The sequence below is a fragment of the Chinchilla lanigera genome, unplaced genomic scaffold (assembly GCF_000276665.1).
Source record: "Chinchilla lanigera isolate Chin_1 unplaced genomic scaffold, ChiLan1.0 scaffold00092, whole genome shotgun sequence".
NCBI classification, from domain to species: domain Eukaryota; kingdom Metazoa; phylum Chordata; class Mammalia; order Rodentia; family Chinchillidae; genus Chinchilla; species Chinchilla lanigera.
In genome coordinates, this window is record NW_004955493.1 from 8,476,653 (window position 1) to 8,491,938 (window position 15,286).

At 41.2% G+C, this 15,286-nt stretch overlaps 1 protein-coding gene across 1 annotated transcript in view; it reads right to left on the bottom strand.

The window, feature by feature from the left end:
* Als2cr11 (amyotrophic lateral sclerosis 2 (juvenile) chromosome region, candidate 11) overlaps nt 1–15,286 on the bottom strand; it is a gene marked incomplete in the record, with an annotated part of 162,005 nt that overhangs the window by 119,794 nt on the left and 26,925 nt on the right. The window contains 1 exon segment of the mRNA XM_013504749.1: nt 12,914–12,993. Within this exon segment, the coding sequence (XP_013360203.1) occupies nt 12,914–12,993 (80 nt within the window).

Genomic DNA, 15,286 nt, shown 5'->3' on the forward strand with positions numbered 1-15,286 from the left:
TGGCTGGTGCTGGGTGCAGTGGCACATGCCTGTAATCCCAGCACTCAGGAGGATGAGGCAGGAGGATCTTTGCAAGTTCCAGACCAGCCTGGGGTACAAAGTGAGCTCAAGGACAACCTGAACTGCATAGCAAGACCTTGTCTCAGAAAGACCAAAAGTTTGGCTGGGGATATAGCTCAGCGGCACAGTGCCTGCCTGACAAGTGTAAGGTCCTGAGTTCGATTCCTGGTACCAAGAAAAAGTTATGCTATATTTTATCCAAAACTTCTCTCAGAATGAGTAGTGGGGATTGAATCCAGGGTTTCTCACACGCTTGGTAAGTGATGTATCACCAAACTGCATCACCAACCCTTTTCATTTTTTATTTTGAGACAGGGTCTTGCTAAGTCACCAGGCTGGCCTTGAACTTGTAATCCTCCTGCCTCAGCCACCACAGTAGGTAGAATTCTAACTGAGAAGGCAAAAATGGATCTTTTAAAGTAAGTTTTTTTCCTTTTAGAAACAAGCTGCTTTCCCAAACTTCTTCATACTAAGGGCATAAACTGTCACACACACACACTCCCCTGTATGTCTTAGGTTAATGGACAGAATATGAAGATGATGCCCCGAGGTCCAGTGTCTTTAATGCAAGCAGAGGAGCCAAGAAAGAAAAAGCAAGAATGGCCAGGGAAGAAACTGTGTGGGAATGTCACTGTCTGCGGTCTCACTGTATTCCCTCTCCCTGCTTCCTTCCTGCAGAAGCACACTTCCAAGGGGCCGGGGATACAGCTCAGCAGCACAAGCACCTGCCTGCAGAGCAACATCCTGAGTTCGAAGCCCAGTACCGAAAAAAAAAAAAAAGTACACTTCCACACCTGAGCGAGGGATGGTGATTTGAGGCAAATGAGGCCCATCTATCTCCTGAGAGCTGGGCTTAAATAAATACTATTTTCCTTTCCACCAAGTCTCTTGTGCTCCTGGGGCAGCAAATGATAGTGACTGAAAAACCAGTAGCAAGTTCCAAGGATGCACCACTGGCCTGGATCCCAGAATAAGTTCTGACTATTATATGGGTCCTTGGTGGCAAGTCAAGTTGGCACATAGCACCACCCATCACAAGGCCAGCCCTTGTCATCCTGGAACTCAAGTTTATTTCCTTTTGTCATTCTTAAGCCCCCAATTAGGACAGTAACATGGCCATAGTTCTAACTAGTATTATACAACTATCCTGCATTCCACTGACCAAACCACAGTAAGCCTTTTCCCAGAAGATGGAGTAAAGTTCCTGAACGATGTTTATTCTCTTCCTTAATATCCCAAAACTTGAACACTATGACACTGCATAGTATCAGGGAAAGAGAGTGAAGAAAATGAAAGTATTTACATATCTACATAACAAGTATATTCGTAAGAAAACGAGGACATACTCCTAACAGTTACAGCTCTCATTTCTGTGTATCGCATGCTTTTAAACCTTCCTTCTCTATCTGTTCTGTAGTCCTCTGCCTTTAGCAGTCACCTCGGCTGGCCATGGCTCTTTGCCTGGTGGAATGACCAGAATGTTCCTTCCTTAACTTAAGGATCTGGATCAGGAAAAGTCCTGTCTGAATTGAGTTATTGTAGCTCTCCGTTAAATCCTTAATCACATGGTGTAGAAATATTAGAAGACATCCTAAGGCGTCTCCTGTATTCTAGACACATTCTTCATCATCTCCACTGGGAAACAGCAATCTAACTTCCGCCTGGTGTTCAGGATCAAGCAACCACGGGTGCAGTTAAGTCCCTTCCTTGCCTGTTGAGTCAAAGGCATGAGGAATCTAAGCTAATTTCCAGTCCTGGTAGAAGCATTCTTGCTTTTGGAACTAAGACCTCTAGGCCAGAAGATGGTAAGACTGCAGCAACAACAGAAACGGAATCTCTAGGGATAATCATGAGTCCCACAACTCCTATTTTAATTCCTTGATTCTTGGAACCCTAAATCCTGATTATGGAAGAAAAAGCACCACATACCAGTCTCACTGGTTCAGAGTATCTACACCCTTCTGGAGAACTCTGATCCAGAACCGTGCTTGCAAACTGAGTCTTCAAGAACCCACTTCATTGAGGTTCTAACAAGCCAGCTGCTTCATGGCAGGGAAATGTTAAGCGCAATGCCGTGCTGCCTTGCTCTATTTCTTGTGAAGTGAGTTCCTTGGTCAGAATCATGCTGTGCTGAATATGATAATAGTGGGAAAGGCACTTTTTTAGAAGTCCACAGGGGGTAATTTTGCCAAAAGCACTGTGCACAAGGAAGGTAAATCTATATTCAGAGTAAGATTGATCCCAATTACATAACAGCATTTCCATTTGATTTTTTTATTAGTGCATGTTTGTAGTACATACTGTTTATATTACTTGTGGGGAACTGTACATGTACATAGTACATCCTAACTCCTTTTTACAATCCCCATTCCATTCTCTCCCACCCCACTCTATTCATCTCTTGATTTTCATCTTTTTTTGTACATGTCTGCAATACAGGTTTACATTTCCTGCGTGGATTTGGTACATATTGTATATAACACTTAATTCATTTTTTCCTCTTTTCCTTCCTCTCCCTCCTCCTTTTTCCCTTTTAGAAAGATCTACCTCCCTTTCCCCTATCATCTGTTTTTTATTGAGCTCTTTATACTTTGGGTTACTCCTATGAAAGAAACCATGTGATATTTAAGCTTGTGTCTGATTTATTTCATTTAATATTATGATCTCAAAGTACATCCATTTTCCTCATCTTTATCTTTCTTTATGGCAGATTAATAGTCCTTTGTGTTTAAGAACCATGTTTTATCTATTCATCTTTTGATGGACATATAGGCTGCTTCCAAGATTTAGCTATTATGCATTGCCTACACATATCAAGAGTTTTATTAGCCTTCCAGTAGGTTAAGTGTTTCTAGTTTAACATTTACTTCTTTGATCCATTTTGATTTTAGTTGAGTACATGGTGAGAGATATGGATCTAGATTCAATCTTCTACAAGTAACTAGTCTTCCCAATGTTGGTCTTTTAAAACAAGCTTTTTCTTCAGTGTGTTTTTTTGGCCCCTTTGTCAAAGATCAGGTAGTTCAGTGTTCTTCAGGTTGTTTGCATTTTCTAGTGTTCCACTGAATCTCAGGTCAACTTTTGTGACAGTACCATGCTGTTTCTATTACAATATCTTTGTAATATAACTTCAGGTCTAGGATGATGATATCTCCCCCTTTGCTCTTTTTTACTCAAGATTGCTTTTCCTATTCTGAGTTTCCCCTGGTTCCATATGACTTTTAGGATTGTTTTCTCCAGTTCTGTGAAGAATGCTGCTGGAATTTTTATTGAAATTGCATTAAATCTGTATACCATTATATTTTTTCTGCCTATTCAGGAACAGGGGTATCCTTCCATTTTTCTGATATTCTCTTCAATCTCTTGTTTTGAAGCACTGTGGTTTTCACTGTAGATGGATTTCACTTCCTTGGTTACGTTCTTTCCTAAGTATTTATTTTTTCTTGGTGGTGTTGTGATGGTATTTTTTTCTAATTTCTTTTTCAGTGGGTTCATTATTAGCGTAAAGAAAAGCTACTGGTTTTTTTGTTTTATACCCTGCTACATTATTGAATCTGGTTATTTATTTTATTTTTGTCTTTTTGAGACAGGGTCAAACTATGTAGTTTAGGCTGGTCATGAACTCACTTTGTAGCCCAGGATGGCTTTGAACTCCCAACGATCCTCCTGCCTCAGCCTCCCGAGTGCTGGGATTACAGGTGTGTGCCACCACACCCAGCTGAATTTGGTTATTATTTGTAAGAATCTCTTGGATTTGAGGGTCTTCTTCTTTGTACAGAATCATGTCATCTACAAATGATAATTTTACTTCTTTTCCTGTATGTATCTCTTTCCTTTTTCTTAGCTGGTTACTCTTATTGAAAGCTAAATTGAATAGGAGTGGTGATAGCAGATAACCTTTTCTTATTCCTGATTTTAGAGGGAAAGCTTTCAGTTCTGTCCTATTTAACATGATATTGGCAATGGGTTTGTCACAAATGACTCATCAGATTGAGATAAGGTCTTTCTGTATCTGTTTTCTTCAGGGTTTTTATTGTGGGAGGATATTTGGATTTTGTCAAAGGCTTTTCTCTGTATCTATTGAAATGATCATATGACTTTTGTCCTTACTTCTGTTTATGTATTTTATTTATTGATTTGCGTATGTTGAGCCATCCTTGCATTCCTAGGATGGAGTTTACTTCATCATGATATATAACCTCTTCGATGATTTGTTGCATTCTGCTTGCCAGTATCATGTTAGGATTTTTGCATCTATATTTATTAAAAACATTGGCCTATAGTTCTCATTGTTTAGATCTTTGTCTGATTTTGGAATCAGGATAATGGTAGCTTCCAGGAATGACTTGTGGAGTAGTCCTTCCTTTTCAATTTCATTAAGAAGCTTGAGGAGTATTAGTGTTAAAACATCCTTGAAATTCTTGCAGAATTCATCAGTGAAACCATAAAGACCTGGGTTTTTATTAGTTGGTAGGTTTTTAATTACTGCTTCTATTTTATTGGATTATTCAGGGTTTTTAAATCTTTATGGTTCAGTTATGCTAGTTGAGATGTTCTAGGAATCTATCCAATTCTTCTCAATACTTCAATTTATTGGCATAAAGTTTTTATTTCAGCAATGTCCATTATGACTTCACCTTTTTCACTTCTAATTGGACTGACTGGGTCCTCTCTTCCTTTTCGTTGTGTAAAGGATGGATGGCAAAATCAACTCTTCAATTAATTAATTTTTTGTATTTTTTTCTTGGTCTCAGTGTCACTGACTTACAATTTCCTTCCTTGTACTAGCTTTGAGTTTGGGTTGTCCTTGCTTTTCTAGGACTGTAAGGTGCACCATTAGGTTACTTATTTGGGCTCATTTGGTTTATTAGATATGTGCCCCTACAGCTATAAATTTCCCTCTTAATACTGTCTTCATTGTGTTCTACAATTTCTGTAAGTTGTTCAGGAATTATCATTTATTTCTACAAACTGCCTTATTTCTTCCTTGATTTCTTCTGTAACCCACTGTTTATTTAATAATGTATTATTTAGATTCCATGCATTTCCATAAATTGTGTTTCACCACTGATTTCTAGTTTTACTGCACTATGATCTGATAATATGCATGGTATAATTTTAATTTTTAAACTTCAGAATGCTTATTGGCTGGTACATGGTCTTTCAGGAGAAAGTCCCCTGTGCTGCTGAGAATGTGTATTCTGCTGTTGTTGGATAAAATTATATATATAAATAAATTTCAAGTTCTTGTTCAATTCTGGTATTTGTTGACTTTTGTCTAGTTGATCTACTTGTGGTAGTGGGGTTTTGAGGTCCTCCATTGTAATTTTGTTTATGATTATCTGGTCTTTTACATCCACTAGTACTTGTTTATAAAATGGGGTGTACCACTGTTTAGTGCATATATATTAGCAACTGCCTTCTTTTCCTGTTGGATTGTTCCCTTAACCAATATGTGATAACCTTCTTTGCCCTTTTTTGGCTTAAGGTACACTTTATTTGAAAATATAGGATACCTACACCTGCTTTTTTGGATCTTCCTTCTGCATGGCATTTTTTTTCCATCCTTTGATTTTTTTCATTTGTTTCTTTTTTAATATGCTTTTATACAGCATAACAATTGGGTTTTGTTTCTTGATCCATTTTGCCTGTGTCTTTGAGAAAGTGAGCACTCACACTGAGTAATTACATACTCACTCGGAGTAATTACATAATTACCATTATGTAATGACTTATACCTGTCATTGCCTTCTTTTCCTATTGCTGATTCCATTTTCCTCTACACAACAGCTTACCCTACATGGTGTACTCATTCTATCAGGCCTTTTATCATTGGTAGCTTGCCTTTCTCTAGGATGTCCTTGAGAACTTTTTAAGAGTGCTGACTGGGTGGCTATGAACTTCTTTAGGTGCTCTGTATCACAAAAGAATTTCATTTCTCCAACAATCTGGAAGATATTTTTGCAGGATATATGTGATGGTTGATTTCTCTACTTGAGAAGTTAGAGTAGTTTATCCAAATTTAATCAGCAATTCTACACTCTAGGATATAGAAGACCACTCTAAGGTAACTCATCACCTGGATGGTATAAAGGGGAAATGAGAAAGGATGAATCTGCTTCTGTTTCTTAGAGGAGCTCCAGTCTTTGCCTCCACCTTGATGTCATCTCCTGGATTGCATCACAGACTCTTCAGCTTTTGCCCCAGATCCTTCAGTCTTCCTGCATAGACTCTTCAGCCTTGCATCGCAGACCCATCAACCTCCTGATACGGATTTACACAGGACACTGCAGTGAGCTCCAGACCTTGGACTGAATCTTTCAGTGTCCAGTGTGCAGACACACTCTATGTGCTCTTCTTCCTCTGACTCTGTGGGTGGCTATGCTAAGCCAACCTTGTAAATTGGTATAACTTGTGTATCTTGTGTGTATCTGTTTCTCAAGTAAAATACTGACTGATACAATGTATCAGGTTAGCTTGGAGATTATTTTCCTTTAGGGCTTGAAACACATCAAGTTCTCCTGGCCTTTTAAGATTTGTGTTGAAAAGTTTGCTGTAATTCTAATGGGTTTACTTTTATAAACGACTCACTGCTTTTCTCTGACCACGTTAAGATTTTCTTTGTGTTGAATTTCAAGGATTTTGACTACAGTATGATGAGTCACGGAGAGGGTTTTTCTAACTGTCACTATCTGGAATTCTAATGCCTCACTTATTTGTATGTATGTTATTTTCCTCCATTTGGAAACCTTTTGGTATTTTTTCAGCAAAGAATTTTTTTATGCTGTTTGTGCTTTTGACTTTTCACTAATTCCACTTAATCTATCTTCTTTGCATTACTTAGGAGTAGTTGGATCCATTTTTCATGTTCTCTTGTTGAAGTTCTCTTTCATTAATTGGTTTCTAAAAGCCATCTCCCAGTTCTGACACTGTCCTCACACTGGCCCCTACTGCTGCCCATACTTTTGATAGAATTAATATGAATTTGTTTGGAGCCTTCTATGGGCTCTAATTCTTTTCTATGCTGGTCATGTATGTTTTGCATTGCTTTGTTTAGTTCTTCTATCTTTATTAGTGTCTTGTCTAAACTTTTCGATCATTTTTTTGTCCAACATCTTATTACTTATATCTCTTGTGAGCTTACCAAATGCCTTGCTAATCTGTTTTCTTATCCCCTGATATTTTTTCAAATAACTAAGGTGTGTGGCTTTTGGGGTTTTTCCCCTTTGATGCCACATGGATCAGCACTATGGGAGTTGGAAGTTTTTACAGGCATTTTGTTGGCTTGTCCTTTTAGGTTTATTTTGTTTTGTGTGCATTGAGGCTTGTAGGTTGTTTGCAGTAGAAAGATTTGTTTCTCATATGGAGACTTCTATAGTTAATGTCTATTTTCAGTGGTATCTGTGTGTGGCTGCTGCCCTTTGCCTCTGTCCCAGGATCCAACCATACAACCTTTCGCTTCAGCTGGAAGGTTGCAGTTTATTTGGCCCAGCACCCAGATTTCCAGGAATAGGCCACACAGTATTGTTAGTGACTCCAAAGTCGTCCAGATATTGGCATCCCAAGATAAGCATTTAACAGCAACTATGTCAACATCACTATAGTTATAAAACCAGCATTGATTATAATGTGAAATAGAAACTGAATACTGACAAACCCTAAGGACAAATAAAGTACCACCCTTAATCATAAAAAAGAGATCTATGATCACAGCATAAACACTAAGATAGTAAGTATCTACTAAGTGGAACAACTTCACTTCTCCGAACAATAGAACAGTATTGAATAACTATAGCTTAAAGCCAACTAGCTATCTGGAGATTCACAAAGCTTTGTAATGATACTAATAAAGACACAGTGGGTGGGGAACCAGCAAATGCATGTAGCAAAATTTGAAAAACTAAACAATGGGATATGAGAGTGAGGGAAAAAGTGAGAGAGGGGCCCCTATTGAGTAATAAGAAATTAACAGTGATAGAGAACAGTCACAGGAAAGAATGAAGAGAAGAAAAAGATAAACACAGGGCAAAAACAGAAAATACAAGGAAGATAAAAAACAGAAAAGGAGATGGAAAGGGGAAAGGAGGGAAAACTCCAACTGCCCCCAAAAAACTAATGAAAGAAAAAATAATATAAAATGGGGGGGAGGATGATTGGGTGAAAGAAAAAATTCTTGTGCTATTCAGTAAGTGTTCACCTTCCAAAATCTTCCAGACATGATTTTCTACACCTAGCTTTAAGGACTATGAGTTTCTGAGGTGTCCTCCGTGCACCAGAGGTTCCTCTGTCCATTTTCCCCAGGCTGTTTTTGCCATCCAAGCCAAGGAGCGTCCTTGCTTCTGTTGGTACAAGGGGAATGTGACCAGCCCTTTGGTCTCCGCTGGATTTGGCCAGTGGCTGGACTTTGAGTGTTTGGCTTAAATGTCTACAGTTGTTGGGTCTGGTTGCTCTCTCCTCTCCTCAGTATTGTCCATAAGGACATAAGGGTTAGTTCTCACTTCTGCTTCTCTGCGCCACGAGAAGGTAACCTGCAGGGCATAGAGTCAGTGATGGTTGCACCTGTGCATCAGGGGTGCTGTGCATCAGTTGAGGACCTGCTTGCTCATGTGGGGAAAGAGCGCTGCTCCTCCCACCAGGGTCTCTTATTTTTGTGATTTTCTCAGAAGAAAAGTAAAAGACTTCCCATTTTTCCTTTCACTGTGAGGGTACTGGCCTCGTCCACAATCATGTCAGTCGGCTGGCAGGCTTCTCTGTGGCCCTGTGCAGGAGCAAACAAAATGCAGAGCAGGCCAGGAGCTGGCAGGGTCAGGGCCAGGATGTGGAATCCACTAAGTGCGGCTGCATTCCCGTCACGTGCAGCTGCTGGCACTCTGTGTTACGATTTCCATTTGATGATGAGGTGTCACTGTGCATCCCCAACTTTGCTGTTTATTGCATCAGACACCCGTCAGCTCTTGCTGGCAGCTCAGGCTGCATGATAGGTAACTCAGTAACCACGACTGTGTGTTCATTTTTTTAAGTAGACATTTGCAGTTCTTGGTTTCCAAGTCTCTTGGGGAGTAGTTACATGTGCATACTAGTTTCTTCTTCATTTTTAGTCCCCTTACCCTTTCCTCCCTGTCCCTCCTTCTTCCTCCAGTTCCCCATCTCATTTTTCATTCTTGTTGATATTAATCCTAGCTCATTTTATGATACATAATGTTTACATTAACTGATGATATTAGGTTCCTGTACCTGGCTACATGTTCCTTCTTTACTAAGGCCCAGTGGCAGGCCAAACTTTCTTAAAAGGAGGGTAGTGTTCTGCAGGGTGCATCAGGGTTTTGTTCATAAATTCTAAGGGACTATCCTGTGATTGACAGGAGAGCCTACAAAAGGCTCTAAACAGCATCTCTATCTGTTACTAGCATGTAAGGCACCCTTGGATCTGCTAGATGACATGCCCAAGTGGCAGAGTATCTTGCCTGCAGTAGCACAGCAGCCTGCATCTGTTGCAGAGACTTCTCTTGTTCTGGGCTCTACTCAAAACTAAAGGCTTTTCAGCCCACTTGGTAAATGAGGTGGAGTAACACACCAAAGATGGGAAGGATTACTTCCAAAATCCAAATAACGCCACTAGGGGTTTGGGGGTGTAGGCGAAACCAGATACAGTAACTTATCCATCAGCTTAGAAGGAACATCTCAATGTGGTCCATATTGCTAGGTCCCTAGAAACTTCACTGAGGTAGAAGCCACTTAAATTTGTCATATTCGTTTCCCATTGTCTGACATGACAATGTTTTATCAATAAGTCTAGAATGGTTGCTACTTCTTGGTTATTAGGTCCAAACGGCACAGTTCTATCAAGATAATGTATCAGTGTCATCTCTTGTAGGAGAGGTATCAAGATCATTGGAAACTAAATTATGACATAGGGCTGGATAGTTGATACCTCTGAGACAGGATGAGGTTATTGCTTCCCCTGTCACCTCAAAACAAATTGCTTGTGATGTTCTTTGTTAACAGAAATAAAGAAAAAGCATCTGTCAGATCTACAGCTGCATAGCAGATAACAAGGGGTGTGTTCATTTGCTCAAGTAAAGACACAAGTGATACAGCAGCTGAAAGTGGAGTCATCACCTAGTTAAACTATTTTGGTTTCCATCCAGAACGTAGCCCAAGGGCTTCATGCACTCACAGGTGGGGCTTTGAGAAGGTTACTGTCTTGGTTACTTTTCTCTCATTGCTGAGACAAAATACCTGATTCCCACAGTTAAGGAAGAAAAGGTTTATTTAGCTCACAGTTTGTGGAGGTTCCAGTACCTACTCGGCTGGCTCCAAGGCAGAGTGGCACATGGCAGAGGACAAACATTCATGGTGGCAGAAGATAGCAAGAGCAAAGCAGGGAGTGGCAGCGGGAACAAGCCTCTGTCCCTCCCTTATATTTTAAGCAGGCTACCCCTACCCAGGGGGCGTGTAGCACTCACACCATCTCCATGCCTTCCCCTTGTACAGGCTCAGGATGAACACAAAGCACGCACCCTGGCTCCCTGCTGAGTCACATAGTTAACCTTCTAAACTTCTCAATTTGACACAATGAACAACATCCCAGGAGGGTAAGGGCATGTTGCTTTCACCCCAGGACGCAGAACTGCTGAGTCACTCAGCCAAACCTCTAGACTCCCCAAGTTGACACAGTGTATCAACCATAACAACTACTGAATTTGTGCACAAGCCTTATCAGGGTGACTGGCTGACAGAAGACGGGATCTGGTTGGAGGAGGAAGACCCGGAGGGGTGGGGCCTGTCTGTGTCCCTTGCTGACTCACTTCTCTGCTTCCTGGACACTGTGATGTTGAACACCTTTCCTCCGCTCAGGCCCTCCTATCAGGTCTTTCTGCCTCGAGCCAGCTGACAGACTGTAGCCATCAGCCAAAAGAAACCTCTCCCCCTTTAATGTGCCGCTCTCCGGTGCTGCGTCTCAGTGAAGAGGAAGCAAGGAAGACGCAAGCTCAAAGCAATCTGTGGTTTTCTAAGATCAATCTGCCTTCTGCACAGACCAGAAAGGCAGCCCAGATGGAGACGACTGAGAATTCCCAGCTCGGTCCTTCAAGTCCTGGATGGCGGCGCTCATTTCCATAACCCTTCCAGAACGCAGTATTCCTTTCGGCTTACTCTTTTTCTAGGGAGAAGTAGTTACGGTGGCTTCTACTTGGCCACCATGGAAGCCACTCCCTCCACGAGTCAGAGAACGATTCACTACTGGGGATTCTGCCAACTACTGGGTGTGTCATTCCCAACTACGCCTTGTGGAGCCGGGGAGACAATCACAGGATGTGTTCAGGACTTTGTGTGTAACTCAGTCATCATAGTAACTAAATTTGGCAGTTCTAATTTTTGTCCTATTCAATAAACAAAGGACTGTGACCTTACGTGCGTGGGCAGAGCCAGGATGTGAGCCCACCCAGTCTGACTCTAGAGCCAGAACTCTAATACTTGCCTCTGCCTGCTCCTCTAGCTCATCTCTCTCTGCTCTCCCTCCTTGCACTTATTTAAGAAAGCCAGACACAGCTAACTACTTACTACTGACTGCTCGGACACAATGTAATCTCTTATGGCCCACTGATTTTATATCAGTCCCCTTACCCTACAAAAGCAACTGCATGCACTACCATTGTCACAAACCTCCCTTCAAACATTATCATTATGTGGAGCCTTACTTGACAGTATGTTCCTCCCAACACCCCTCGATTAAAAGCTTCACGGCTGTCCCACAGATCTACACATTTACCTCTACAAGGGTCTTATCCATGTGCATTACAGTAATAGCTCATTTCTTTTTACATGTTACTCTTGCATTAAACAATGAGCTTGAGGTTAGGTACCAGATCTCACTTATCTTTGTGGCTGCAATGTCTGGGATACGGCAGACATCAGTAAATGTTTACTGAATCAACGGATACAGAAGGAAAAAAGTCAGTAAGTACAAGAAAAAAATTCAACTCTGCTATCTTCACAAACCACCAGTATCAAATGCATAAAGTGTACTTTAACACAATACCTGCGCTGGAGAGACTGCAGGAAAATAAGCATCGCAGGACACAGTTTTCTATTCTACACCTAAAATTTCTTTGAATCCCATTTCGGGTTCTTTCCATTTCTGGTTTTTCACCAACACTGCTGATTAAACTGCTTTCTTGGGTGCTCATTTTTCTTTATTTTCACAGCTGAAATTTCCAAACTGATTAGAATATAGTTTAAATTATTTTTCATGTGCTAATAATTTCCTTACCATAGACTTCCTAGCGCTGATTTGGAAGTAACAGTTGAAGGGGTACAGAGGTAGGGGTAAAATTACTACACTGCAGAGCAGGAAACTGAGAACTATTAGAGGTCAATCTTCAAAGTCCCTCACCTCTTCTCCCAAAAGGGTAGCAGTTCCCCGGCCAGCTTTCTTCACTAAACCATCGTGCCCATCCCTCCTCCAGCCATGAATGACGCCCTTCTCTTCTTTTTCTTATCTCCAGACCGTCTCACCTTCTTTCTCCAGGGCTATACCCAGAAATCCAAACTTCCTTCTAGCCTATGAAGCAAATTAGTTCAGCGCTCTCTTTGCCTGGGAATCTAGTCTACCCTGGACATGTCTTTAAGATAACTAAAATGCTCTGTCAAATTTTTTTTTTTATAGTTTTGAGACAGGGTCTCACCATGCAGTTCAGGCTGGCCTCAAGCTCATTTTGTAGCCCAGGTTGGCCATGAACCTGCCTCAGCCTCCCAAGTTCTGGGATTACAGGCGTGTGCCACCATGCCCAGCTCAGTCAAATTTTTAAATGCCATGTGAGTTGACCATATTAACAAGACTTCAAAAACTTACACTGGGAGATCTTTTGGTTTTGGCTGTGATGCAACACTCAGAAACATAGTAGGCTCAATATTTCTTTGAAGAGGTTTTAACTGAAGAAAAATAAAAATGTAAGCATATTTTTAGCACTTTTTGGTTACAACTTAAACTAACATTACTTATCTTCCAGGATATGGCTAGCCCTGAAGCGACACATGTAAGAAAAGGAATGAAGAGAAGAACTAAATTTATTGGGTACTAAATATTTCCCAAGCATTTGTATCTTCAATTTTATTTAATCCTCTCAACCTGTGAAGTAGGTAACTGTGACTATTTTGCAGATGATGCTACAGATCAGTAGTTTAAGGTTACACAGTAGGTGTGAGAACCTGGATGTGAATGTAGGTTTTTCTGCCTTAAATGTGGTGCTCCTTTTACAGGATCGCAGTAAGTAAGTGGAGCACTATATCACGGAAAGGTTCACAGGCATAAAATTACGCTGAACTTTTTTTATATGTCCCATTTTTTTCCATGCGACACCTTTGCTCCTGGAGTTAGCTGAATCACCTACAGGAAACACTTGCCTAGTTTTATCTTTAAAAGATCTAGCTCCTTAAGAATGGCTATGTTTCCATGTTAGGTTTATATCTGGACACAGAACTTACCTGTGCAGTTAATGCTCATAAGCTATGACTGCCACAGAAAAAGGCAGAATATTTAGTGGGTCCCACAAGGTCTAATTCATTATAAGAAAATATACAGAAGAAAAAAAAAAAATCAAGGGCCAGGGGTATTGCTCAGCGGCACAGCGCCTACTTGGCAAGCGCAAGGTTCTGAGTTTGATTGCTGGTACCAAAAAAATCAAGGCAGAAAAGTGAAAAAAAAAAAGCTTGTTCCTTGCGCTTTCATCTGTGTATTACTTATTTCTGATCCAAAATGCGTTAAAATCAGTACACAGTAAAACTCTGGGTTGCAAAGAACTTCTTCCGCAAGGGCTCCACAAGATAAGTAAACATTCCTAATAATTTTTTTTTTTGGTACTGGGAATTGAACTCAGGACCTTGCGCTTGCCAGGCAAGTGCTTGTGCCACCGAGCTATATCCTTGGCCCCTGTAATAAATTTTAACTTGAAAATAAGGAGATGTCTTCCAATACAAGCAGTATGTGATGCCAAATGTCACATGATCAAACCTGAGCCAATGGTTCCTCTCCCCTCCTTCCCCTCCCCCCATCACTGTAGGACCGTGTGCGACTGCTTCCTATGCTTGGATGCTGAGTCTTAGGCTATATTATTTGGCAGAAATCAGTAATTTTTCCAACACTGGAGCCTACACCTGGCACTACTGTATTTTTGTTACTTCAAAGCACCTCTGGGCAGTAGTTTGCTTTTCCATACAAGAATTAGCTTATGAAGGCTCTGCTTCATCCTAGGTCAGGACGCAGATACAGACCCTTTCCTCTGCTGCCTTACCGCCTGTTACATCAGATACAGTATGTATAAAGTTTACTAACACTGTATTTACTGCAGTGAACATCCATGCCAGCATATATACAACGGCCTCCATATAAAAAAAGGTTGTAAAGAAAGGCGGTAAGAAGGAGATGATTACACTGGAAGTTAAGAAAATCATCAAGAGGTACCATCAGAAATTTCAAGATTTTATAAGAAGCCTACAACCCGTACAATACCGAAGGGCTGGATACAGCAAAAAGAGTCATGAGAGCACCAAAACAGCAGTCACATATTCTTGAAGATGCAGCAAAGTTGCTTCTGGTTTGGATAAATGAGAAGCAACTAGCAGGTGATACTGTGCCGGAGAACTTTGTCAGAGAGAAGGCAGAAGCCTCGTACACGGACACAGACTTCATAAATAAACCGCCAGGAATGTACAGGAAACAAGGAAGGCTGCAAGGCAAGCAGGGGATGACTTGGTAACTAAGAGGAGAGGTGGCATCATAATGTCACGAGGCACAGACAGGCTGTGAGTTCAGGCACCAGGGGAGCTGAGGGCTCGCCACTGAGTTCTAGCAGCTCACGGTTTCCAAAGCTTACCTGCCAGAGCAAGTTTTCAACCGTGAGGACATGGGGCTTTTTTGCTAAAGAGGCCTTCCGCTACAGAACAAGAGAATGCGAAGCCGGGTCACAAGGCCGTGAGAGACCTCCTCACCCTCCTGCGCTAAGACAAGCAGGGAGTTCAAAGTCAAGCCCCTGCTTGTGTATCTTTCCGAGAATCCGTGCGCCTGCAAGAAATGCAGAAGGGCCATAAACACCGTGAGGAGGTCCAGCTGCAAGGCTTGGGTCATTCGTATCGTGTTTGCTGAGTGGATCAACAAGGTCTTCAGTCCCTCAGTGAAGAAATAGCTTTTAGAAAAGCATCCGCCATGCAAAGCCTTGCTGATCATGGC